The sequence below is a fragment of the Ambystoma mexicanum genome, chromosome 2q, assembly GCF_040938575.1.
Source record: "Ambystoma mexicanum isolate Mex_15411 chromosome 2q, UKY_AmexF1_1, whole genome shotgun sequence".
NCBI lineage: Eukaryota > Metazoa > Chordata > Amphibia > Caudata > Ambystomatidae > Ambystoma > Ambystoma mexicanum.
In genome coordinates this window covers 1,017,622,704-1,017,650,398 of record NC_090924.1, presented here as the reverse complement: position 1 = coordinate 1,017,650,398, position 27,695 = coordinate 1,017,622,704, and the positions used below count along the sequence as shown (strand labels likewise).

Below are 27,695 nucleotides of genomic sequence, written 5' to 3'. Positions count from 1 at the left end.
GCTCTACTGATGCTTGGAAGGGGGGGCTGGACAGCAATGATTACTCCGAAGGCATGTTCGGTCATCTGGAAGCGGCTGTGGACATTTCTCCTCTTGCCCTCATCATTTCTTTATTTCCAGTGGTCAGCTAGTCTTCAGTCTCTGGATCCATGCCTCTTATGCAGGAACCCAGCCAATCAGCACCCATGCACCATTCAGATTTTGGGTTGTGGTTGTCATTTCAAGACAGCCAGCCTCCCAGTTGGAACTGGTTTCAGATAGGCACAGCAGAAGACAATGAATGGCAGAGTTTCAGAGTCCTCCCCTGTTTCCCTCCCTCACAGATGCACGTCGCTTGGCGAGATTCACAAAGGGATCCTGCTGAAGGCTAAAGTCAAACCAGGACCTCCCCTGCCCTGCACAGTAGAAGAAGGACCAAGGAAGGACAAGCCATCTTGATTTGGCAAAAAAAACAACACTGTCATCATTTGTGGTCAATGGTGACCCTTTTGTGCATTACCACTGCTGTGAGTGCAGCCTGGGAGTAAATATTGCACAAAAGTACTAGGATAAAACCACTGCCACCGGCCATTCAGATTAGGTTGTCACTTTACCCAAAAAGCTACAGGAGCAGTAAGAAAGAGGATAAAGTGAAACCCCTCAGCACTCCACATAAGGTGGGGTGGGGTGTGCTGATCTCACAAAAGAAAAGATAGGACAGAAACTAAATATCACCATGTCCTTGGGAACATGTGTCCCCACAAACAAAATAATAGAAAATAAAAAGGGAAGCCCAAAGGGCTGCCAGCAACAGTGCACTGAGAGTGCTGTGTGCTGCAAAACTCAAAGTCAGATGCCATAAAACCTGGAGGAAAGCATGTCTCCAAGAAAAAGGTAATAAAAAGAGTCTTGAAGATAGGGTAAAAGAATGAGTGAGTGTGGAAAAAGGTTCCCGTTCAGTCAGACCTGACAATGAATTCACAAGTCTAGCAAAAAGTATTGGGGGACTCACATGTGAAGGGAATTTCACATACACATGAACATCTACCTAACAGGGTCTATGGGATCCACGATGACACCATTTGTCACAGATGGCTCAAGAACCACTCCAAGTCCCACAGATGGTTCAAGGGTTTGTATTATGATTTCAATGGTTTCTATGGCCGTCCTTCACTCTCCTATCTAGAAAAGTACCTCCTTGCTAACCCAGGCATCCCAAACCATCAGGTTAGTCGATGTTGATTATTAACTCTTGCTGTCTAGGTTCTGTCTAATGCTGAAAGTGAAGATCTAAGGTGAAGATGCCTTCTCTATCTAAAATCACTCATGCACGTCTTAGGCTGTCCCTACACTATCCAGAGATTAGAATTCTAAAGGCGAATTGGATTGTGTCCTAAAGACACTTTATTCCACACGGTCTCCTTTCTATCACACACAAGTATTCCTTTCCCTTTCACTACCTGATGTTCTTCTCTCAGAACTGTCCTCCTTTCACCTCCACCAGCTTCCACTCTTTCGAATCCAAGCATCTTCCTTTTCTATCCCTCCAATATCTCTCATTACTTATAAATCTTGCCTCCACCCTTTGATGTTAACACTCTTTGCCCAACACTATTAAATGTCCTCCACATTACTACTCCCTCCTCCACTACACCTCTCCCTCCTTCACTCTAATGCTCTCTCGGCCACACCCCTTTTCCCTCCTCCAGTCCTTCAGACTACTACATCCTCCAGCAATCTATTACTTCCTCCTACACACTATTACTCCCTCCTACTCACTACTACTGAGTCCTGTACACTACTACTACCACTCCATCCCACCCCATACTCAGATACCATTCTTTCGTTTCCCACAAACTCTTCCAATTCACTCACCACACGTCCTCTCCATTCACACTCTCTACCCGTTAATGCACATACACACTGCAGCACCACTTGCACTTACTAACCAATACCTCACCTGCTCCAGAAATTTCCTCCATACTCTTCTGCTTCATCCCTCTTCCTGCTGGTCTGTTGGTCTGCCACCTCCTCCTCCACTAACCTCACCTGAAAACCCCAACACATACCTCTTTCTGGGGTTTCTTTTAACACTCTCCTTAATCCCTGGTTGGCTCTCTGCCCCTGGCTAATTTGGAACTTTCTTCCCTGCCCAGGAGATTCCAAATTACATGCATTTTCAAAACCAAGTCTTAGACCTGCCACCTTTATTTGAGTAGGGCTGGCATGTAACAGTAACGGTGCCACCCCGCCCCCCCAGAACCCCCTGCTGTAAAGTGACCATGTTTGAGTTGAGGAATCACAGTCCAGCTTTTCTGAAGGTAGGTTCCTCTTTGGGGAGCTGTTGTGGCGCTTAATCCAGTCCCTGGTGTTCTAGGGTGTTTAGGAGATTTAGGTGGTGCACATTTTCAGATGGTGCAAATTACAACCAGGCCAGGAATCATAACATAGACTCCTGCAGAAGTGAGGTGATAATGGATATGTGAGACACTGGTGTGAGATAGCATTGAGAATTCATACAATCCAGAATCGAGGGGTAACTGGGATTTACCCTGCCAGAGTGGTGCAAGCTTTCAGAGAGGGTAGGGGCTAACATCTAACTTTAACAATTATGAATCTACCAATTACTAATTTTAACCCGTAACCCACTAATACAATTCGTGTTTAGAATGGTACAGCTGACCCATAGCACTTTGTGCAAATCAGGGTGCAAACTTAGCGTGCAAACTGGGATGTAAATGGGACTAAAGACACAGGCTCTAAAGTGCTGCTCACAAAATAAATGCAAGAATAAAAACTGATTTTGCGATAGGGGACGTGAGCTGAGGAATTTGAAAAGTCAATGTTGTTCAAAATGACCCATTGTGTTGAACAGTTAGCGCAGGAAGCCAGAATACAAAATGTTACATGTTGTTTCCTCACAAAATGCCCCTTGAACCAAACTCTGCTCCGAGATGACAGGTTTGAAACAAGTGGTAGCAGTTTGGAAGTTTCCAGGAGGTTTGGCTCTCCAGAGGAAGTTGCTGATTGACATCTGATATCACAGCCAGGAGCAGGCAGAACGTACACTTTGTGTAGCGGAAGATACATGAAGGGGGAAGGTGGAAAAGGAGGCTTTAAAAAGAAGACACAGAATGAAAAAGGGTGTTTTGGCTTTTGGCTGCAGAAAGAGGAGGCAGACAGACAGGACTGACTGTGGTAAAGAGTTATTTCCTGCAGAAGAGAAAAGGAGGGAGAAAAGGGGGAAATTCGAAGCCGTGCTGAGACCGAAGGCACAGAGCCTTTCCTTCGCTGGCTCTGCAAGCAAGATCCCTCAGGCAACTTGGTAAGCATATCGGTAACCAAGCGAGGACATTACATCATGTTTCTATGCAATAGAATATTGTGGAGTTAGAGATAAGCTTCTGAGGTGAGCACAGCAATTACACATGCAAACTGAAAGATTACAATCCTGCAAAGTAGCTAACAATGTTCAAGGTTACAGATAACAGTGCCTTGCCAGCCAGACAGTAAAGTATAAGTGAAGTCTGCTACAGAGCAAAGGACTTTATCGTGGGGTGGGCACTAGCTATGAAGTATATTTGCATCACTCAAGTAAAGAATGAGAGATAGCGTCTTGCGCTTTCATTCTTGTATCATTGAGAATGTTATGCCGAGTTTATTACATTATGTGTGTTAATTTGTTTTTCACAAACACTGTATGTTGAGCAGAGAATTTCAATTGCTTATAAAAATATGTGAAAGAATTGGGTCAGTGGTGGTCTGTTTTGTGTGTGCTCTATTTATTCGTTGTAATGCACAGAGATATTCAAAGCTAAAAGGGTGTATTCTTTTTACTGTTTGTGGTAAAAAGTAAAATGCACCAAAACACTGTGATCTAAGCCAAATTATTGCAAGCTGATTTTACCCATGTAATAAACACATCATGTTTCAGGTCACCTGGTAAGTCTACTCTGGGCAATTGCATAGCAATTCAATGTAAATAAGGTAGAGAATTGTGCGCATAGCGCAGCACTAAGCCCTTTTTTGCTTTCAGAAAATGATCTCAATGTGAGTCTAGCCCTATGTTTTTTGGCAAGCGAGGAAACCTCATAAAGTACTCTACAGATAGTCTTATCAATTCCTCTACCATGCGTAGCACGGCAGTGGTTTGCTGCGAGGCTTTGGCTCTGACACCTCGCTTTCTTGTTCTCCAACTTGTATCAGTGTTACACTGTGCATTGTGTAGGGCTTGATGGAGGTGTGTAGGCATTCTGGTGCTTTCTTCTCTGTCACTTTCTCCCCAACTGTCATTGCGTGGGGTGCTGTCCATTCACTTTGGTTGTTGCTGTAGAACTCAAAAAGGGAGAAATGTGATCTGCATATGAACAAGTTGGCACTGTGGGGGGGGCAGAATCCAGGGCCCTCTTTACTGGCATCACCCCCCTCCCCCCTCCGCCGGTAGGACGGACACTTGATTGACCCCTGTTAGGCTTCTCACCCCAGGCTGAGAGGGGGTCCCAACTCCTCTTGACAAGGTCGGAGTAAGTACTGAACATGTCACGATATGCAACGTCAATACCCACAGACTGTCTACGATAATTAACCATGCACAGGATTACCATATATAAACACACAATCCACAAAAACTCTCCATTCATGCCCACACACGCCAACCTCCATACACACAGCCCTGCAACATTTAGACTTTGAATACACAAAAGCGTCTTTGCGCATTGTCTACGCACTGCCAATGCACAGTAGGTCCGCCCACTTCACGAGACCCTAACTATAGTATGGGTACGAGCAACCTATTATTAAAAGTGAGTGTTGTGAAGTAGTTTTGTGTGGTGAGTTAAGGTTATATTTGCAATGTGATGGACTTTGCTTGTATTAAATAAATAGTTGGTTTGGACTGAGTGTTTGTACCTTAACCTTGAAATTGGCAACGTTTGTAGACTTTACATTGTGTCACATTTTTAAAGAGTATTTGTTTCTTAATGTTGCCACTCCACTGTATGATTTTTACACCTTTTTATAGGTAGTACCATTAACTCTTTTGAACGTCGAATATTTGTGTGTTTGACTGTGTGGGTGTCTGCATGTATGCATGCGCTTGTTTTTGTGAAAGTGTGTTTGTATGTGTCTGTAGTTTTCAGGGGTAGCTGATGTGATGCAGGATAGGAGAAGGGTTTCTCCTCTGCGAGGAGGAACAGAAGAGAAGGAGGTCTGCACTATACTACCATAGCAGTCATGGGCCAATGATAGTCGGTGTCAATGTGATTTAAACCCACATGACATTTTCCTGTGGGCATACTGTCCCTGATCAGGCTCCTCCTAAGTACTTTTCTTGTGTAATTTGTCCACCAAAGGCACCCATTTTGCCCACATAATGGTAAGCATCAGTGAATTTTGTGACTAATGTGCACAATAAAATATTTTTTATTTGTGGTTCATGCACTTAATTAGACAATTGGCACATTCTTAGTTCAAATGATCCTGTTAGTAACAAGAAAGAGTGAGACAGACTTAGCATTGCATGTTGTATGACAAAATCAAGTACTTACCTGAACCATTATATTCACGAATCTCCACATAGTCGCTAACACAGCCCGTAGAGTTCTGCAGGTCCAGAGTTTCAAAGGATATAGAGAGATAATGCCCCGTGGGCCCATGGAGGTACCATTCACAGAGGAAGCTGTTGGGATAGTTACTAGTGGGGAACCCAGGGCTCTGGATGATGCCACTGCGTCCTGTCAAGGTTCCACCGCAGGTTGCTGAAAAGGTAAAAACACCCAATCACCACATGGCTACTACCACCTTAAGTAGAGATAATGATCATTCTGCACAAGCTTCACACCAAGCCTTTGCATGGCAATTAAATAATGCAAGCTTTCAGAGTATCTAGGTGCTCCATTTATCAGCGCTCTTCCCTGACCAGGACTAGCCCGCCACTGGAAATAAGAGCCCTTCTGATGCCACTCACCTGCAGGGTTCCTGAGCCCTGCCTGGGTATGAGGAAGGGGATGTGCAGGAACTGAGGGACAAAGGGGTTGAATAGAGCGTGGCCGACCCAGTAAGTCATTTTATGCGGCCAGCTATGAGCTCCTTCAGGCACCCTGAGAAATGAAATGAAACCACAACTGCATGTCCTCGGATGGAGAGGTGAAGGAAAACAAACCAACAGTGCATCTGTAAACATATATCAGAACGAGACGTGAGAGAAGGTGAAATCATTAAATGTGTTCTCTGAATGAAGGACGTGAGGAAGTGCAGCCATTTTAAATGACCTCAACAGATGAAAGAAAGGGTGACCCTATTACCTATCCTTGGAAGGTTTGATGTTCGAGTTAATGGGTCTTCAAAACTAGGTATTAAATTAGGTATTTTATCAGGCATGGTTCTGGAGGAAAGGGATGAATTCTAGCTCTGTGGGTCTGAACATGTTTACATGAGAGGGCTAGCTGAGAGATCAGTGGGCTAGTGAATGAAGATGCTGAAAGGAAACGAACTTTAAGGGAACCATTTGAGTTGAGTAATTTAGCAAGTGAGCACCTGTACACGAATTGCATCGAATTGATAGCCACCTTAATTCGCTTTGTATATTTAGGAAGGAGGATCCTTTCAAATCAGTTACTGCTGCCTGAATATTTGCCATTGCAAATAGTTAAAATAACATTGATTTGTTTGCCTTTGGTCTTAGAAAAGTCTGCGGTAGTGATTAGTGCAAGGATTATCTTCATAGCCCATACACCATAAACTGGAGTGGGTGCAGAACTTACTGTGGGGAACAGAAGTCACTGAAAGGTTACCACCCCCAGATACCTAGGGGTTATTCTAGGTAATCAAATTTAATCTAAGGAATCAATGGTTGCGACCCTTCTGTTGTTCTTCTTCAGGGCTACTGCAAAGTTTTCCATTCAAAGACAACAATTTTATGGTTCAGAATTAGAAATGAATAGTTAAGTGACACCTCAGTCAGGATAGGTTATTTGGGCAGTATGTTCCTCATTGTAAGGCAGAAGGGGGATGGCATGTCTTTCACTAGTTATCCACTGGAAGAAATAAAAGCAAATTGGAGGAATAATGGGGAAGGCTTAGAAAATAAGCACTGTAGCAGTTGGATTTTGTTATACAGTGTTGAGAGGGTCGTACCCTAATTTCCAGTTTAACAAAGCGCACCAAAGCGGTTACACATTTCTTCAAAAATTGTGACTAAAAATCATCATGGAAGCACTTCACTTTTTTTTCAATATTCCTAATCAAAATGTGCCCAAAAACTTTACATAGAATAATCATCAGTGCTCAAAACTGTTGCATTGATTTACCAGCAACTGTCCTTGGTGGATAAACAAAGTGCCCATTCTGTCCGAATTTTGTGGTGGGCGGGGAATGGGGGGGCGATTAGTCATTTCACATGTTTTTCTGAAATCCACTGAAGCACTCTAGTTTGTAGGAGTGTCTGACTCCAAGTAATTTGATTACATTTTAACTTTTCCCCTGAACATTATTTAATAAAACTGAGAAATTAAACTTTGATGATATTTTCTAAGATATGTAACATTTTCTCAAATTATATGATTCTATTTATTTTTAGAGAACAAATAATTATTGTACCAACATTATCCATTAACTCTATGAATAGGCATTGATATTAGGGAAAAAAAACTGCTCTATCCTTTACTAGTGGTGAGTATTGGAGACAGTATATACACAGTTACCAAAACTATAGTGAACTGACGAGAGATACACACTTAATTGGTACTGCCTGAATTTCAGACATGCCTTACCGACACAGGAGAATGGTTTTTCCCAGAAAACCTACTCACCTATAGAATACGTGAAGGAGAAGCCGGGGCGCGTTACTCTGTTGTCCGACCGGAACCTGACGTACATAGCAGTGCCTAAGGATTTCTGAACTCCTGGACGAGTATTCCCACACAGCTTGGCTAGCTCCCGGGCATTGGAGTCAGCGCCATCTCTTAACTGCAGGTATGCAGAGCTGCAGCTGGAACGGAAGGTGGGTATCAGAGGTCTTTCTTCACATTGATTTCACATTTTCTGGGCTAACTAGTGATCAAAACGTGACGCCGTCCCCATGTTTATATACTCAAGTGCAAACTCTCAAAGTGCACCTCTAATAGGGTTTTCTCAGATGTGGAAGAGGGTGAGAGGTGAACCTGTCATGTCAAACAACGGACCTCATTATGAGTATTATTTTTGCAACAATACGAATGTGTGGAATCTTAAAAAAGGAACCTTATGAGTTGGGATTGAATGATCATTTTATTGCCTGGGGTACCTTGAAAGCACTCTATGGGGTAAATAGTGTGTTACGTGTACCCTAGGCTGTAAATACGTTGCCCCATACAATCCCAACACAAAAGCAGGTGGTATTTTAAAAACACGAGGCACTTTAAAGTCCTCAATATGACTATCGTGGTAACGGTGAAATCATGCAATATTTCAAATACCTCCTTTAAAAAAATTAATTAAAAAACTAGTCATGAATTGGGATCTCATGCGATATTCATAGCCTGGGGTACATACAAAGTACTGCATGGGGTCATAACTCATCTCATGTAGCACTTGTTATGTATCCTAGTCCATAAACTCCCATTGCATAGGTACTTGGTAATGTAAAATTCCATATGCTACTGTAAACTATTAGCTCATAATGAGGCCCACATACAGGAGTACAATGTGCTTCCATCACTCGCAATGAAATGCTTTTACACTTTTGAGTCAGGAAAAGTCCCATGACTGAAATACAGCATTTTCTTTTACTGGTTGGACGATTGAACGTTTCTCACCCATCATGGGCAATATGCGCTGCAGGTATTTGTATTTCCCTTGTTGTCTTATCATCTGTTATCTGGTTGCCGCTCTTTTATACCACTTAGCAAGCCCCGCCCACCTGGTGCCTTCCTGGTTGCCGCTCCTTTTCACCACTTAGCAAGCCCCGCCCACCTGGTGCCTTCCTGGTTGCCGCTCCTTTTCACCAATTAGCAAGCCCCGCCCACCTGGTGCCTTCCTGCTTGCTGCTCTTTTCCCTACTTAAGGAGCCCTCCAGCCTCTTTTCCTTTGAAGCTGGGGAGCAGGTGTAAGTGGATCTAGGTCACCTGGCCTAAGCCCTGCCCACCTGGTGCCTTCCTGGTTGCCGCTCTTTTTCACCACTTAGCAAGCCCCGCCCACCTGGTGCCTTCCTGGTTGCCGCTCCATTTCACCACTTATCAAGCCCCGCCCACCTGGTGCCTTCCTGCTTACCGCTCTTTTCCCTACTTAAGGAGCCCTCCAGCCTCTTTTCCTTTGCAGCTGGGGAGCAGGTGTAAGTGGATCTAGGTCACCTGGCCTAAGCCCCGCCCACCTGGTGCCTTCCTGGTTGCTGCTCTTTTTCACCACTTAGCAAGTCCCGCCAACCTGGTTCCTTCCTGGTTGCTGCTCCTTTTCACCACTTAGCAAACCCGTCCACCTGGTGCCTTCCTGGTTGCCACTCTTTTTCACCACTTAGCAAGCCCCGCCCACCTGGTGCCTTCCTGGTTGCTGCTCCTTTTCACCACTTAGCAAGCCGCGCCCACCTGGTGCCTTCATGCTTGCCGCTCTTTTCCCTACTTAAGGAGCCCTCTAGCTTCTTTTCCTTTGCAGCTGGGGAGGAGGTGTAAGTGGATCTAGGTCACCTGGCCTAAGCACCACCCACCTTCTTGGCCCTGCCTCTTCCTTCCTGCTCTTAACTCTTAGATCAAGGGCGTCTCTCGCCCGGGCGTCCAAAGTGAAGGGCAGTCAAAGAAATGGGCAATTCCTGTTTGGACCTGTTCAGACCAGGAGGATCCAGGGTCCGACCCCCTGATAAGACAGCAGGTAAGCATGCACCAACATGTGTTTACACCCTCTGTCCCCACAGGCCATCCTCACCCTCTCTGGTCCCCCCACGTTGTTCCCTTGTGCCCCTCCTTCCTGCACACAGGAGTCTGTCCGGATACATTCTGGTTTCACCATCACCGTCTTGTGGCCAATGCTGTATTTTACTTTTATGGACTTCATTGATTCACGGTGCGTCACCCTTTCTCAACTCTCATGCTGGACTTCCTTTGCATCTTGTACTGATGGTGACCCTGAATCATGCTGTTCCCATCTTCATCTTGTATCCAGACGTGCAACATTATGTGTTACTACTGACTTCTGCAATTGTATTCGCTCTACCCTCTTGCTTCTCCACTCTTTTTGACTGCTTACTCTCTGTTCTCTCCTCTCCTCCGCTCCCGCTTTTCCTATCTCCTCCACTCCTCCCCTTACTTTCTTCTATGCACTTAATCTATCAGAATTGTCCCTGGACTTAGTATGATAGCAAGCTCGTCTGTGGCTCCCCCATTCCCTTCTTGTCCCCCCCCTCCCTCCAGCACTTTCTGAAACGTTGTGAGGCCTAGTACGTTAGTCGCTTGTTTTGTTCCTCCCTTCCCTTTCTGCAACCCTCTCCCTCACCTTTTGTTTTCCTCCGGCTCTACCAGAAATGTTGCCAGGCCTAGTATGGTAGTCGCCTGTCTGTTTCCATTTCCTTCGCACTCTCCCCCTCCCTTCCTTATCTATGTCTTAGCACTTGCACTATCTGAAATGTTGTCAGGCCGAGTGCGATAGTTAATTTCACATCCTTACTGTTCATGGCCTGTAAGAATGTTGTCGTATTTTCCCTTGTTCCCACCCTTGCCTTGAAGCGCTTTGAAACAAATTGTGTATAGGCGCTATATAAATAAAGTATCATATCATATCATATCATACACATGATCATTTACTAAACACCTAGCCCCTCTGATAACTTTAATAAAGACAGCAAAGGTGGGAACAGCTGAGGGACACTTAGGGGCTCAGCAGTCCAGTTAGGAAGGTCAGATTATGTAAAACCCACAGGAATGGAGTTGTATAGGGGGAGCAGATGTGGATACACTAAGGAATCAAGAATGGGCCAGTTTGCCCTCCAAAACGTACTTCCCCTGCCTCTACGCTTTCTCCATCCCCTTCCAAGTTTACCACTATTTTTTAATAAGATCTTTTTATGTTCATTTAGCACAACAACAAAATAAGTAAATTGATGGCCAACCTCATCCACTCAATCCCTTCCCGGCAACAAAAGAGAACAAAATAATCCAACAGCGACAATCAAGTGACAATAGTTATTTCTCTTGGTAATGTCACCTTTGACGATTCCTAAAGCCATGGCAATGAACAAGTTACTGTAGTGAGAGAAGGCTGGTTCACCCCACACCTCCAAACGAGGCAACCCAGGACCTCACAATAATGGCCACCACAAGACTCTCCCCTGGTTTTAGCAACCTTGGCCTTATATGATGCTGAATTTGTGGGCAGGACCAATGTATATTAAAGGATGACCTCTTTGGCATGCCCCATTTTCCTATCTATCCATCCTATATAATAGGCACAATCTTGAATTGTATTAAGCAGTACCTAGAAATAATGGATTTAGGTATAGGCCCCCAGCTCAACCCCCTCTTCAAATTCCCCAAATATGATTCCCATCGAGCTCTCAGCTTAATAAATGCCCTAGTGATGTTGTCCCTCATAACTTTGTATACTAACAAAATCGTATTCCAAGTTATCAGTTCTTTCCCAACAATTTTTTCCAAAGGTATTGAGGCGATCAAATCATAGTTAGCCTTACGTTGTTTGTATAGTCCATGTCTAATCTGTAAATACTGAAAACACTTAAAGGCCTTCTGGTTTTCAAGGAAGGATTTCAATTGTATTGTATTTATTTATAATGCGCACCTAACCCGGGGGTAGCCAGGCGCAAAGGCAGCAAGAGGGTTGCAAAAACTTAGTTACATACAGTAGGGTGAGGTCCAGCTGCGGTTACAGCGCTGGACGTATCACGCCGAATAGGAAGGGTGGAACATATACACTATAAGCAATACTATATACATATTTACAATGGGCCCCAGTAATTCAATAGGCCAATAGATGCTGATTTACTAGCTCGGAAGAAACACATTTTGTGAAGTCGAATTAGGGCTTCTTCTCTCCTATCCTCTTTCTAGATAGGCGATGCACCATCGCAGGCTAGGGACAGAGGGATTAGGTAAGGAAATGTAGCCATTTCTGGAGGGACATTAAGCCAGTGACAAGCATTTATGAAGTAATTAGGCAATTTATAGGGGTTCCTTCTCCTTTTTACTGAAAACAATTGAGCCCTGGTTTGAACCTATTGGCTCTCCTTCACCTCAATGAGTGTGTGCATTAGCCCAGTAATTCAGATCACCTAGTGTGTGTATGTAAACTCTCATATGTAGTTCTGTAACATGGTATTATGCAATATTGGAGCCGCCAGCCTGAGTTTATTGTCCCATCCACCCTTTTGATGAGTTCACGTCAACTTTGCAGTATAGGGATGGGTGTCAATGAAAAAGCAACCACTCGCAACTTACCATGCAGCACCTGCACTGGCAACCTAGACACCATTTTATCTCCATCCAGCCTAATGGCTGGGCCTGGATTGCTCAAAGAGGCCCAGTGGTTTACCACAGCCATTTGACCAACTCAATAATACTTAAGTATGTCTGCCCAGGCCACCCAAATTCACTGATACACAGATTGCCTCCAGGGCGATCCTGGGGGATTTATTGACCCATAGATGGCTAGGTATGGTCCCTTCCAAACTGCCAAAATCAATTAATGTTGCATGGAGTGGATTGTAAAACGTATAAGAATAAGAAATATTGCATCCATATCCCTCAGAGTAAGAGGCAAGCAAACTAGGCACTCCACATCTATCAGAACATTCTTAAGCAATGGGTCCCTGTTCAGACAATGGCACTACACCCTTGATCTTGTTATTTGGATCCCAAAGTATGTGAATTGGTTAGTCCAATATGCAAGGGACCATGTAGCGGAGATAAGTCCTTTCCACCCCATACCAAGAAATAAACATTTGTGTCCCAGTTCATATGCGGGCCATTATTTTTATTTTTTATTTTATTGTGTTTGTTTAAAATAAACTTTTACAAAATATCATCTGAACTGGCCATGAACAAGTTCAATGTTTATTTCCTCCTGAAATGTCCATAATTGTTTTGCTCTAGTTTGATTCAGAGTGCGTCACTGCTGCCCCTGCTTCTTGTAGAACTCTTTTTAAATAGTTCAAATTTTTGATCCATTCCTTGATCGTATCGGCACAATTACGTTAGTTGGGAGTAGGTTTAATCTGAAACGCTGAAACTGCGTCCTCCGTTTCTTGTCAGGGAATTTCTTTGGGTATTGCAGAAGAGAACCTAACTTTCTTAATTCGTGGTCGAGTTGGTGATGTAGTTTGTATGTCACCGCTTTGTCCAGAGTGGTAATCCAGTCTTTTTCATACAGTTTCTTTTTTTACCCTGCATGTTTTTTTTAGAAGTTCTTCTCTGGAACATTCCAACTTGCTTAATTTACGGTTGTTGCTGTAACATTTCTTCATGTATTATCTTGAAGATTTCTCGGTGGCCCGGGTCAATACATTTGCTGAACATAGCCAGTTGCTTCCACTCTGCAGTCGCCTGGAGGGAAGATATTGTAGGGTGGATGTGTATGGGTAGAGAGCTTTGAACACTCATTACTTTTTTCCACAAGAGGCCCTCCAGTCGAATCCAAATGGTGGTTGGAGTTTTCATGACGGCCTCTGAAACATATGTAAGAATTGGTACTACATTCTTTTGGTAGAAATCCATCACAGGTTGTATTGTAAAACGGCCATATTTTACATTTATTTTGGGTCCCTGGGCTGCTAGGTTTTTTGCTTTGCTATACAGGAATGTTGAAATTGGAGATTCCACAAGGCTGTTATTAATCCAAATTCCTAGGTATTTGAATGTTCTCACCTGTTTAATACTTGTTTGGCCCAAGTACCGTTTGTTGGAATTGGTTTGATTCTTGGCCTTGAATTTTCCAAACTCCAGGATCTTTGCTTTTTCTGTATTTATCTGTGAATTATTATCGGCCACATAGTTTCTCAGTTCGTTTAACGGCCGTTGTAGACCTACTGATGTCTGCTCTATCAGAACTAGGCCACCGGCATAGAGATGTCTCGCTAGGTGGATCCCGCCAAAAACCTGGATGGAAGCCTTCTTGCCTTACCTAGCAAGTTGCAAATGTCTGCCAGAAAAAAGTGGGAAAGTTCTGGAGCCAAGGTACACCCCTGCTTCAGTTTGCCAGTTTGTCCCAGAGGCGATTACGACCCACTTGGTCAAAAGCTTAGACCAGGTCCACAAAGGCGAGGTACATCTTACTGTTTGTTTCCCATGCGCTTGCCTTCAGGGTGCTTAATATCAGGATATTGGCTTCAGTACCGGTACCTCTTCTGAACGTGGTTTGGAGATGGTCATAACATCCTTGATGTTTCAGCCAGTGAGATAGGTTGGCTAGGAGAAGGAGAAAAAGTTCTTACCCTTCTTGAATATCGGGACTATGACTGCTTTCCTCCACAAGTCTGGAATTGTCTGAGTCTCCAGAATGCGGTCGAACAAAAGCTTCATGAACCGCACAGATTCTTCTGGATGCCCCTTCAGTGTGGCATTGCTCAAACCATCAGGTCCAGGGGCTCTAGAACTTGCTAATTTTGTGCCTTGTTGTTCTTGGTCATATTTGATATCCCAGTGTGATATCTTCTCCAAAAGGATGGCTGGGTTCACATTTCTGCTTTCTTCATACAGTTTGGTGAAGTGGGCGATCCAAGTGTGCCTTCTTCAGACACAGTGTTTATTTGGGCGGCAGATGGATTTCCTCCCAACAAATGGATCAAAGTCCAAAAATATCTTGCTCTTCTATCACATACGACTTTTAGCATTTCTTCAGAGTCCTGCTGGTAATGGTTTTATCTGTAGGCACAAAGCCATCTTTTATATGACCTTTCTGCTGATTTTGCTTCAGGCTGATCTTCTGGCTTGTTTGGTCGGGCTGTTTGATGTCGCTTTTGCCTCATAAGCATCCTTTGTTCTACCACCGTGCTGTCGAAAGTGTGGGTTGGGTGGGCTTGATTTTTCTTACTGCCTTGGCTTTTAATGGAGAAACATGTCAGCATGGGGGCGAAGTCAACTATTGTACTCTCGAGTGATAGTTTCTTCTCCGTGGGTGGGCTAAATAGCTTGTTCGTGATGTCATTCTCAGTCTCGCCCTTCCATTTATGACTTCAACTGGTTGAGCCCATGATGGACTTAAACTCCTGGGTTTTTCCTCCTACATCAATTCCAGGAGGTCATGGTCACTCCGCACCGTCTTAACCACTCTAAATGACAATACAGCTGGTAGATATGAGCCCGAGACAAAGATGTAGTCAAGGATTGCCTGTCTCTCCTCGTTAACCCATGTTGGCCACGGTCCATTGGCCAGTGCTGTTGCACCATTTAGGCAAGTCCAAAGTGTTTTTCTATAGAGCCACACCCCTGCTAGAGCACGTGGCTATCTTCGAGTAAATCTATAATAAAGCACACAAACGAATATAAAAATAAATTATTCAATAGGCAATGAGTCCTACAACAATACATATCAAAAATAATGATGATATAAATCTGCTTCAAAATACACAGATACATGCATGTATCGTTGTAATTTGAAGCAGATTTTTCTTTCATTTGTGTTCCTTATTATAGATTTCCTCAAATATAATCGAAGATAGCCACGTGCTCTAGCAGGGGTGTGGCTCTATAGAAATACATTTTGAATTTGTTCATTGAGGGGACGCCCCTTATTGTGTGACAGTTCTATTACTCATTTGTTCCTTCTGTGCTTTTGAGTTTTTCCCTTTTGTTTAGCCCCATTTAGGCAATGCATGTCTCTGTCGGCCACTAACGAGTTCCATGTCCGCTGAGGTGGTGCTGTGAAAATCTTCTTTTTTTTTTGTGGTTTTATGCGGATGATCTGCTACTATTATTGCGGAATTTGTCAGTGTCCCTTCCGGCCTTATTGGATGTTTTAAATCGATTTCATGCGGTGGCGGAATTTAAGGTCAATTGGTCTAAATCCGAGGTGTTGCCGATTTCAGGATACTGTGATAAGAATTTGATTACTGGACTTGGGTTTCAGTGGTATGAAAGGAAACTAAAATATCTGGGTATATGCCTGACCACGCTGGTGGAGGAGATGTTTGTGGTGAACATGAGTGAAGTGTGTAGTGATTTGAAAAGGAGCATTTTGAGGTGGTCTTTGCTTCATTTGTCTCTCTGGGACAAGGTGAACGCTCTAAAAATGAATGCAGCTGGGTATGCTTCCGGTGAAAATTGGTCAACTCTATTGGAAGAAAATTGATGGTTTGTTGCAGTCCTTTCTATGGGATAATAAGCCGCCACGGCTAAAATTATGGAAACTTCAGTTACCTGTGGAAAAGGGGGGACTAGGAGTACCGAACTTCAAAGCATATCATTTAGCTTTTTCCAGTCATTTAATTGTACCTTTTTTGGTAGATCCACCTGATAAATGGGTAATTGCTGAGGAGAGTTTGTTGGGCCCGCTCCCTTCTAGGGCGATTCTCACGGCAACAAACAAATTGTGTAGGAAATCGCCTTTGACAGTTTTTCTGAGGGAAACGTGGAGACCCATACATGAATTGCTAGGATCGGTTGCTTTGAAAACCACTCATGCATCCATTTGGTTGAATCCGTTGATTTCTGTTGGAGGTAAGTCTTTATTCTGGCCAGACTGGTTTCTCGGTGGAGTTTTCTGGATTGATGATGTCTTTGTGGATGGTGAGTGGATTGGAGAGCGAGAGTTGCAAGCGAAATTTAACATTGACAATTTCTGAACTGATGATTTCAGAAAATTGAAAAGATGCATAGGTGATGTAGCAGAGCAAGGGAGTGCAATGGTAAATCTCTTTCTTAAGGAAAGGGAGCCAGGTGGTTGCTTGATTGCTAGCAGGATATACAATTGTATTGTGTATGCTTATAAAGAGAATTCTGACTTGAGAGATGAATGGGGAAGGAGATTGGGGTGTGAGATTTTGCCTGAGATGTGGTTGAAGATATGTGCGAATGTTAAACTTTGTGCTATTAATTTGGAGGAACGGTGGAGACAAATAAAAATCCTCAATAGAGTTTTTTGGAGTCCGGAACGAATGTTCAAGAGGGGGATGGTGGATTCGGATGAATGCTGGTGATGTGGAAATGGATTGGGAAGTTTGGAACATCTGCTATAGGAATACGTGCGTGTAAGGGGATTTTGGCACGATGTTTGTTGTGTCTGTTTGCGTGTTAATGACCTGGATGTTGAATTGGATTTCATGACGATGATTTTGGGAGGTGGTGAGTTGCTAGAGGATCTTTCTATTTCACGGAAAAAGTTTCTGCTCCGTGGTGCTAGTTTGACCAAGAAGTTGGTTTTGAAGGACTGGAAAACACGGATTACACCTGCTGTTGAGGATTGGATTGAGGGGATGTCTGGTCTTGCATCTATGGGAAGAGTGATTTATAAGAGACAAGGGAAGTTAAGATTACATGGAAAGATTTGGGATGACTTTCTGAGTATATACTAGTTCGTTGCTGGTTATGAGTATATAATATTCTGTTTTGTATTAATTGTACTGATTGACCTGCTTGTTTATCTTTGAGTAAAATCTAATAAATAAATAAATATAAAAGAAAATCTTCTCCCCCTTAGTCCAGGAAGGCAGGTTGCACTTAGGTCTCTGCATATGATGATGTCAGATGCCTCTTGTTCAATATATGTGTCGTCTATGAGTGATTCTACCAAGGATAAAAAAGAAGCAGTCGTAATTGCTGAAGGGTTCCAGTAGACGTTTATGATTCCCATATTCATCTATAATAATCATGGCTCTAAGTGCAAACAGATTAGGCTGGCCAAGGTATAAAAGAAGGTCATAAGCAGTGAGGCTGTATCTTCTGTACTCATAGGCCAGCAAAACAACTGTAGAACTGGGTCTCCCCACAGTCACTACACCAGTGGTTCCTTTTACAGGAGCTTGATCAAATCCCTAAAAGTGTGTTCAAATCTCATTATATCTAGAATGCCCATAGAAATGACTACTCAACTGAGCCAAATGCTTTACATCCATTTAAAGCAATAAGTATGTGAGGAAAGCCAGTAAGAGCACAATTGAAGGACAAAGCATTACATAACCTCTGCAAGTTCAACTGAGTGGATTTTTCCAGCATCAACCACATTGGTCTGAATGGGCCAGTGGGATGATGTCATTAATAAGTCAATTCAGCAGTATCTTGGCAAGTATTTTGGTCTTGCCATTCAGGAGTGAGATCGGCCTGTAGGAAATGGGATAGCATTTTTGGATTGTGAATCACCACTATTGTGGCTGATAGCAGGTCACACAGAAGGATGGCGACTGATTTACTGACATGGTATAGGCTAAGTAGATATGAACTTAAGTCTACATGCAGGGATTTCCATATCTCAGTGAGGAGCCTATTCAGTCTCAGAGTTTTCTCTATCGGTATCTGCTGTATAATGTGCTTGACTTTTGTCAATGTGCTGTCCTCATCCAGCATAACCCTTTATTGATAGGTCAACAAGGATTCCTGACAAAAGTTGCTAACACATCTGAATCCTTCCGCCATTTACCAGAGTATTGCCCGGAATAATACAAGGCAATTGCTTCTGCAACTTTGCACCGTCATGTATGGGTATCTCCTAATCAGTTCAGACCCTGTCTACCCAACTTGGTGTGCTCCTTCTTAGCCAACCATGCCTGTAATTTACCTGATTATCTTGTTGACTATAGATCTAACTTTTGCTTAACCATCTGAGACATTTTCATCATCTAAACTAACCACCCTTTATCTACCAAGAGTCTTTAGTAATTCACCATGAACAGCTACTTCTTGCACAAAAGCAGACTACTAACTGTTTAATTCTCACCACCACCTGGGACGTCTCCCTCCTTTGACTTTCTTTTTACAGGTTATGGAGATCATTTCCCCTTGCAAGAATATCTTGTATGCTGTCTAAAGTGTGCTCACTTTCACTATAGCACACCTGCTGTCTCCTTTCCTGTAACTCTCTGGCTGGCCTCACTTGGCCCTCTTCCTGCTCCCACCTGTGAGGCTAAAAACTTCTTCTTCGACTCCACACTATCCTTCACCCCTCCCATCTCTGACATCTCTAAGAAGTCACACTACCAACTGCACCTCCTCAGAGGTTTTCTTCCTTTTCTCTCCTTCCCCCAGAAGCTCACTGTCTCTAGAGCCCTGGTTCCCTCTAGGCTGGACTACTGCAACAGCCTCTTTCTAAATCTGCCTGCTTCTACTCTCAGCCATCTGCAATTCATCCAAAACAGGACTGCAAGACTTGTCCTTGGCCTCAAGCCTAGGGATCGTATCTCTCCAGCACTGAAATCTCTGCACTGGCTCCCAGTGGCTGCGTGGATTACGTTGAAAACCCTCTGCATTGTCCACAGGGTCTTCTGGGGCCTGGGGCCTCAATACCTTCAACCCTCTATTCGTAAATATCTTCCTTCTAAAGCTCTTTGCGGCTCCTCCTCCTCCAACTCCCTCAGGGTCAGGTGCTTCTCCAAGCAACGTGTTGGTGGTAGATCTCTTTCCTCAGCTGAGGCCTCCCTCTGGAACAGCCTCGCTGACTCTCTGAAACTTAAGGAGAACCATCTTCCGGTTCTGGAAGCACCTCAAGACCTTCCTCTTTGCTTCCGCTTTCTCTCTTCCTCTCCCTTGCTGAAATCCTGGCTGAAACTGAAACTGCACTGGTCACCAGGCTACCCTCTGATCTCGGGCCCAGGTCCCCTCCCCCCCGGCAACCCTTGCATTTGGGGTCTGTTTCTGTATCCCTAGAGTACCTCTACCAGCACTTGGACACTTGATGTCTGCACTTACCCTTGAACTTGCCACCTGCTGGCCGCACTTTTTTTAAATTGTTTTTACTGTTTGGTCCCATGTACTGCCCTGCCCTCTCCCCTTTCCCCTTGCACTTTTTGCCCTCCTCCCACCCCTGCACTTGTGCAATCTCAATTTTACCTGGCCTAGTAAGATCGTTGTTTCTGTCTTCCCTTAGTTCCCCCTTCCTTGCCATGCCGTGCCTTGAAACACTTGTGTATAGTCGTGTTATAAATGCCATATCATATCATATAATTTCACTTTAGGTAGTCCTTCTTGACCTTTTTGTCCACCTCAATTATTTCTGGGGCTCTGAAGCGGTAGGCGTTTAATCTCCAACAGTTGATGAGATTTGACTCGACATGCTGTGGTTTGCTTTCCTCCATGTGTCAACCAATCCAAGTGTTTCAACCGACTGCCTCAATTTTGTTGTCGTCCCAAGACAAGACAGTTCTAATACATCATTAAAATCCCAACGTTTAATGGCCAATCCCTCCCTCCTTCTGAAACCACCTCATGCAACATCAACAGGAAGTCTTTTTTAAATGGTGGCTATGCATACACACTGGTCATGCTCACTCACAATTTTTTACCCAGGAAATACCCTCCTCCAGGTATCACCATCATGCTCTCTGTCCCCCATGACAGGAATTTTATTGAGGTGAATGACAACTCCGTAGGAACCCCATTAAAAACCTCAATGATATACGTTATTGCTACTAGAACTTCATTTTGTTCCCAGAACGTGAATCTCCTGCAGAGTGACCACATCTAGCTTATGCTGAGCAATCAGTCGGAAAACCATGCTCTGTTTGTTCTTATCACCTATACTGTTCATATTCCAGGAGATACATTTCAGGGTCATCTCAGCCATCTCTCCTCTTATATGACAGAGGCCAGGATATTGTTTTAAAGGGCCTCAATACCAAATAGCAAACCACAGGCAACATGTCTCCCAAGTGCCAGTGCTGTAAAACCACATTAACCATATCTTAACCATAAACCCAAAACTCACCACCCCCCACTTCCTTTTTCGATGAAGTATCTGTCACCCTGAAATATAATCAGTAAGACTAAATCAATAGCTTATCAAGCTTTGATAATACATTTCTAATCTGAGTGCCCCCCAATTAGGAATGACATTATTATTCTATACTTTCTTACTATCAGTTAGTCTGTCTAGTTTTAGGACATCATCATGCTCATCTCTGACTCTCTGGAAACCCCCCCTCTACCTATGATTGTATGATTGTGGAGGTGTGAGTAGGGGGGCAGCTGCAACTCTGTGATCCACCTCTATGGAGAAGAACGAGGAGAGGCCCTATCGGCCCAAGAGACTGCATAGGCATTTTTCCAAGAACAGATTCATGAAGCCTCTGTTGCGGTGGCTAGGAAGGGTCCCCATGATTACGAGGGGTTCATGTTGCATGCGCCATATTAATGAATGGGGTGGTGGCGAAATGGGCGCGATGTTGCAATTTCATATGTATCGAGTGTAGTTAATTATGAATGGGATATGGTACTTTTAGTGTTACTGTTGTCTAGAATTGGTACATATTAGCGTTGCATGTGTGAAGAAAGATACAATGTTAGAACCGCAAATGTAACATGAACACAATCTAAACGGGGTGCTCGAACGTGCATGGAAACTGGAAAACAGAGATGGTATCAATGCGCATGCGCAAGGCGGGCCTGTCCTGAGATCCCACTGTAAAAAGAAATAACATTTATAAAACACACACACATGGAGATATATATATGACTTTCCTATTTTCGCATTTTAGGTGAAAGTTTTTTTTTTATATATAAAAGGAGGTGTTGATCACACAGAGAAACATATAATAGAAGCTTAAATAAGGGGTTTATTTAAATCTGCATGTAGTGGGGTATTGTGATATTGTGAGTGTATTCAAAAGTTGCAGTTAGCAGTTAATGCATTTTTTAGGCAGATGACACATTCTGGTTTTCGGGCCTGGGGGGGTTGAATGAGGATGAATGAGTCATCCAGTAAAGGGTCAGCTTCCGAGCAGGACAAAGGTTTATGATTTAACAGTTCCACAAAAGAACAGATATAATCTTGCTCATCAAATTGAAGTCGCATAGCGGGGCTTGACCATTTGTTTGGGCTAGCAATAAAGATGGGGCCCGAGACCAGGGTGTCAGGTGGTCAATTGTTTTCACAGGTTGAAACTAGAAGCTGTACGTGCTGGAGAAGTGGTCGCATCAATCGGAATGTCTTAAGGGGAGCCAGGAGTCTGGGATGGATGAGATCGCAATTAGTAGTTGAAAGAGAAACCTGTTTGTTCAGGCCTTCCTAGTATCGCTACAATATCCAAGCGGACCATGTGCACTTACACCTAAGGTTAAGGGCTTTAGGTCAATTGTTACTAAGTAATGGATTATGTTATATGTGAATGTTTCATTGGACCATGATGTCACGATCTATCATGGACCAATCCCCAGCAAAGTTGGATTTCGAATATGTTCTGGAGATGGCCGTAAAGATTGTCCATGACCAATTAGAAATAATTAATTTGGAAAAGATGGAACTTCTTTGTAAATGTTTTGTCCAATCATGGTAGAGGGGTGGGTGGTAATAAAAAATCTGGGAGTGTTTTAGCTGTCACCAGAATTTATAAAAATGTAAAAATTGATGTAGTTTGTTAAGAATTTGGTTGGTTTGGTTCTACGGGACTGTCCAACTGCTCCCTGGATTTTTGAACAATAAACCTTGTTTTACATACAAAACGTGCCTTCGTTCCTCAGGTGGTGGACCCCGGTTTTGGCTGATGTAATTAGGGTCTGCCACTACACCTCCTTCAAATCTTTCCGGCAGTCCAACAATCCTGATACTATTCCTCTAGGACGGTCCTTTTGCATCTTCCAGTCTGTCTTTAGCGTTTTTTAATGACAATTGCAATATGCGTACTTGTTCCTTCAACTGTTTCAGGTCATATTCTAGAGTAAGGTTAGATTTTCCACTTCATTAGTATGGCCAGAGATGTTTCTGAGGTTGGGCCACAGGAGGAAAAGATCTATCCCAACCTTTCTCAATAGCCCTTCCATAAACAACCTGAAGTTCTCCATTACATCACTGGTGCCAGAGTCGGATCTTTTCGTGCACTGTCTGGGGAAGCCTTTGAGTCAATGTCTGTTTATTCCCTCTCTATGATTATGTCTGTGGTCTTCCGCCGGACATCTGGGGGAAATGGCATAATTTGCTTTTTTGCTGCTCTTTTTAGAATTCCTGGATATGCCCCCGATCTGTGTCCTCTGGTAGATGCTTCTGTGGGCCAACTGCAGGGGTAGTAGTCATCCAGCGGTTCCCTCTGGCCGAGTAGTTTATAGGCAACTTTAGTTTCCACCAGGATTAAGCCACTCTGTCGTTTCAGATTTCCTTTCAGCTGTATTATCCATATCTGAGCCTCTTCTCGTGCATTTGGGCAGAGTGACTGCGGACTCTCTTTACTGCTGGCTTAATGAAGATCGCAAACCATCTCCTGCCCATCATATTGGCAATGAAAGGTAGAGTCCAGGAGAGAAAGCAGGTGGCCTTAATATAAACATTCACATTAAATATTTTACTTGTCTCACACTTTTGCCCATCTCCCATTCCTTCTCTCATTGTGTTGTATGGGTCACTCTATAAGATGGCTCTCCAAGAGCAGTGACATGCTAAACTTGCTTCCAACGTCTTGTGTAGAGAACTACAGGGGTATCCCGGGCATCTCTTCCCTTCCCTTCCTTCTATTCACTCTACTACCGCCTCCAGAGCCGAGGACGACCCACGCCTGAATCTCTTTGCCCCAAGATGGCTCTTGCCCTGTGCACCACTGGGCTTTGCACGTACCATGGCATTCCCCTTCTAGCAGTTCATTGAGTCACAGCCCTCCCGCAGCAGAGGCACCAGTCACTCTGCGGATCAAGGGGATAGGAAGGATGAGGGAATTGGCTACTCCTCAACTCCATCCCCAACCCATGCCTGCAGGCACTTCTGCTGCAGGATCCACTGATGCAGTTGATGGATTGGGGAGGCAGACTGGTGCACTGGGACCTTGTGCCTGTGTCGTAGTCCACTGCTTCCACAGCATTCGGGTTCCTAGCATGCAAGGCACCATGCTCCTCCCTCTAATGTTTGTGGCACCATCAGATGTCGATGGCGGCCATTTTCTGATTCGGGTGTCGGTCCTAGAGCATTTTACCCACTTCACTGGTCCAACAATTTCATCTGCAATGGTCCCATCAGGCAGGCGGTGGGTCCCTTGCCGGTGCTGTTATAATCTTCCAAGGTGATTCAGGGTAAGCAGATTATCAAACAGGATTTCAGGGTTACACCACAGAGCTCACAAAGCTGACGCCCTCACCATGCGGCTGATTGCCACAAGTATACTCTTAATAGTCTTTTCTTCTAAGTGCATCCATGTATTGTACCTAGTGACTGTATGACGTTGCAGCCCTCCGTTGCTTCACTGCTAGGTTCGCATTGTATAAAACGTAGGAGATAACGGAATGATCACCTCAGAATGAAGACACAACCAGCAGCTGTGGGTATGAGCATTTTCACAGTTAAGCCCGCGCTCATTTATTGTCAGTTAGCTGCAACCAGAGAACGTCAATCATCAGGTTTCACAGCCATAGCAGAGACCTTTCGTAGATGCCAGGCAGTCAAACACCCATTTCACACCGTTTGGGGCTTAATATGATGCTCTATGAATAATGAAACGCCTGGGAAGGTGACGCAAAACATATTTAATAAGATGGCTAAAAAGAAAGTGGGAAATAAAAACTATAATCAGGAAAAACTGCATGAACGATAGCACACTTTTTAATTCGTTTTCCAGCTGAAAAAACTCAGAAATTCAGCAGAATAAACACAATTTAGCTTTCTATTGCGAACTATGCAAAGGGGCAGTGGGGGCAAGCAGCGGGAGCGGATGGCACAAGCAGTAGTGGAGGCAGCTTTTGGTGCCGGGGTGGCGGGGGATGGGCTAATAGAGCGCCACATGGAGGATGGGAGGTGCACTGGGCACAAGGGAGCACTGGGGGTGAGGGGGGAGGCTGCCCCCCCTGCCCTCTCCCTGGCTTCACATTCGGGCATAAGGGAAGCAGTAACAGAATTCCAACCACCCCAATGAGTAGGTAACATTTCGAACACAGATAAACACATTTTAATATAAGCTTCGAAGAGAAGACAGAAAAGTACAAACCAACCCATTATAACAAAAAATAAAGAGGCCAATTCAGAAAGTTAGTGTGCATTCCTTGGCTTCCTGGAGATGGCTACTGGATTCACAAAGAAGTTGCTATGAGGAATCATGGGTTATTCCTAACTCCCTGTAAGTCAGGAGTAAGTCAAAGTTATTCATAGAAGCCTTTGTTGTGAACTGGCCCCAAAGCAGAGTCAGGAAACACTTACACTTAAATATATGATTTCAATATTTTAACTTTCTCTGTTACTTAACTGATATTTCAACATAAAACCAGGAATACACAGGGAAGTATTCCGTGTCACCGGCAAGTCACAGTACATACATGCTGATTTCACAAGGAGCTCTTCACCACACAGCAGTTATTTCCATGCAGCTATATGCCAAATGTGCTGTGGGGAATGGGTTTGCTTGTGCCAATACCATTTACCTTAATGCCTGTGCAGATTCATGCAGGTAACAATTGGTGAATCACTGCAGGGCCATCTCAGTCTACAATTCCTCTTGTGCCAATAAAATAAGTATGACTGAGTCAGGCAATAATAAAACCTATTGTTGATTGCCAATAAACAACTCAGTTGAACAAGAGAATAACTGCCTTGTTAGATTTGTGGTACAACTATTCCATACATGCCAACCCTCCCAGGACCCTGATAACAGCAATCGAACCCAAGAAAAAGTGCTTGCTGGGAGTCAGTCGGTCTAAGAAACCAGCATGGAAATTCTGACAATGACAAGTGAGCGAGAGAAACAATACCTGTTAGGATTGATCACACAACAAGGCCAACGACTGAATGCATTGGTGCTGAGGAAGAGAAGTGAACCAGAACAGAATAGCTCACTGAGAGCTGAGATTCCTATAAGTCCCCAGCACAGACAGACCCATGTTCATTAAAATCGTAATTTTGCTTTTGGGAGCCATTGTGTTTACAATGTAAAGAGGCGCGTACAAGCGTGTACGCCGCATTTTACCCTTCAATTTGCACTCTACTGTGCAAAGTAAGTATACTCTGCCTGGATGTAAATATAAACGCTGATTGCCATGCAAGTATGGCAGGCGGTGTATGCGGTCAAGCAGGCGGACCCCATAGGGATCTCCAGGATTTTTTTGCTCTGGCATGAAAATCCATGCCGGTGCAAATGCTGGAGCATTTGTATGGCGGAGAGGAAAGAGGTGGCGGAAATGCAAGTTGAGTCCCGTCCCTCCTCTCCACCACAGGATTTTACACTTTCCATTAACGTTATGTCCCCATTGAACATGAGCCCCAGAGAGTATAAAAAGACACAGTCAAAGGTGAACAGTACATTAGTAGTTGTGGTCCTGGTACTCCAACAAAGCAAGGTAGTAGTTTATGGACCTAAGAGAATGTATCACCCACACAGCTCCCAAAGTCAAGAGACTGTGATGTAAAACACTTTTGATTCAGAGAACATAGAGGGTGTCATTTAAAAAGAAAAAACGCAAACTGCATGAAGAGGACTGCGTACATTTGCACTTACATGCTGTGGGGTTCCATCAATGCGATTTTCTTTGTTCTCAAACCGGAGAGTAAAACTAATGAGTGAAATGAAGTGAAATCACCTAGCTTCAGTTTTACTCTCCGCGTTGGGAGATATAAACCTCTGCCTGCAACTACGCTGTGCTCTAGCGCCTTGAAGCATCTCTTGTGCTAGATCGAATTACCAATAAATATCTCAGACCAAATAACCAGACAGACTCCGAAAATATGGAAAATACTACTTTATTCTCATTTCGATAAAGCAGGGCAAACTGAGGAACAACGGACTGATGCTTGCATGCTCACAAACAAACTTGATTACACATTGGTTATATACCCCAATATGCGTCATCTATGATGCCATCCTATGTGGCAGCCTACAAAAGCTATTAAAGGGAAGGATTGGTTAGGGGAAAATATGTACCTATGGTATGCATAGGGGTTAGTACTTCATTGACTAATGCTTATCTATAGGGCATTCCTAAAACTACCTCTAAATAAATATAATACTGATTATAGGAGAGGAAATGGCAGCAGATTGGTCTATGCAACATTGTATAGGACTTGCCCCATAGACCCTCTAATTGGTTGGCATGCCCACCCAACCTGGGACCTTCGGCTCGCTAGCAGCTTGTAAGCAAAACGAAACCCAGGTGCTTGAGTCACATCAGATTACTCCCCACTTTTACAATAAGTCCATCATCTCTCATCAGTCCAACCATAAGCCAAAGTTTCCCATCTGTAGTTGACCTTGTAGCCTGCTCTCTGTTCTGGGATATTTGAGGGAGTGTAAGCACATCACTATCTTCATCCGAAGCTTAATGAATAGCCCTTGTTTTTGACTTCTGGATCACGTGTGAAGAGACCTCAAATTTTTCCATTTCAACCTCCTATTTACTGCTATTTGATTTAGTTATACTGGGTGTTCTTGCTTCTCTTGGACTCTAGAGACTTGCTCACTCCATCTTGAGGAGCTTCATTCACTGTTAATTGTCCAATACTTGTCTCTTGCAAATGTTTTCTTCTTCTTTAATCTAAGAGAAATATGTGTTATGTAGATGGATTATCCATTAGCCTCCCTTTGTGATTTGCAGTTATTCCATAAAATAGCACCCTTGTTCCCAGGTCAACATAGACTCCTTTTTATTCCGCACACAAAATCGTTTCACCAATGTCTCCTGACTCTGCATCCCTGGTCTGTC

At 43.8% G+C, this 27,695-nt stretch overlaps 1 protein-coding gene and 1 long non-coding RNA gene across 2 annotated transcripts in view; one reads left to right on the top strand and one right to left on the bottom strand.

Annotated features, from left to right (window-relative positions):
• Nucleotides 1–27,695, bottom strand: part of CUBN (cubilin) — a 1,794,835-nt gene that overhangs the window by 469,813 nt on the left and 1,297,327 nt on the right. Inside the window, exons 45-46 of the mRNA XM_069648353.1 lie at nucleotides 7,788–7,966; nucleotides 5,526–5,735 (exon numbers count right to left, since the gene is read on the bottom strand). Of these exons, the coding sequence (XP_069504454.1) occupies nucleotides 5,526–5,735; nucleotides 7,788–7,966 (389 nt within the window). The remainder of the gene's footprint in view (nucleotides 1–5,525; nucleotides 5,736–7,787; nucleotides 7,967–27,695) is intronic.
• LOC138569915 (uncharacterized) overlaps nucleotides 2,961–27,695 on the top strand; it is a 152,337-nt gene continuing 127,602 nt past the window's right edge. The window contains exon 1 of the long non-coding RNA XR_011303354.1: nucleotides 2,961–3,304. This is a non-coding gene — a long non-coding RNA (uncharacterized lncRNA). The remainder of the gene's footprint in view (nucleotides 3,305–27,695) is intronic.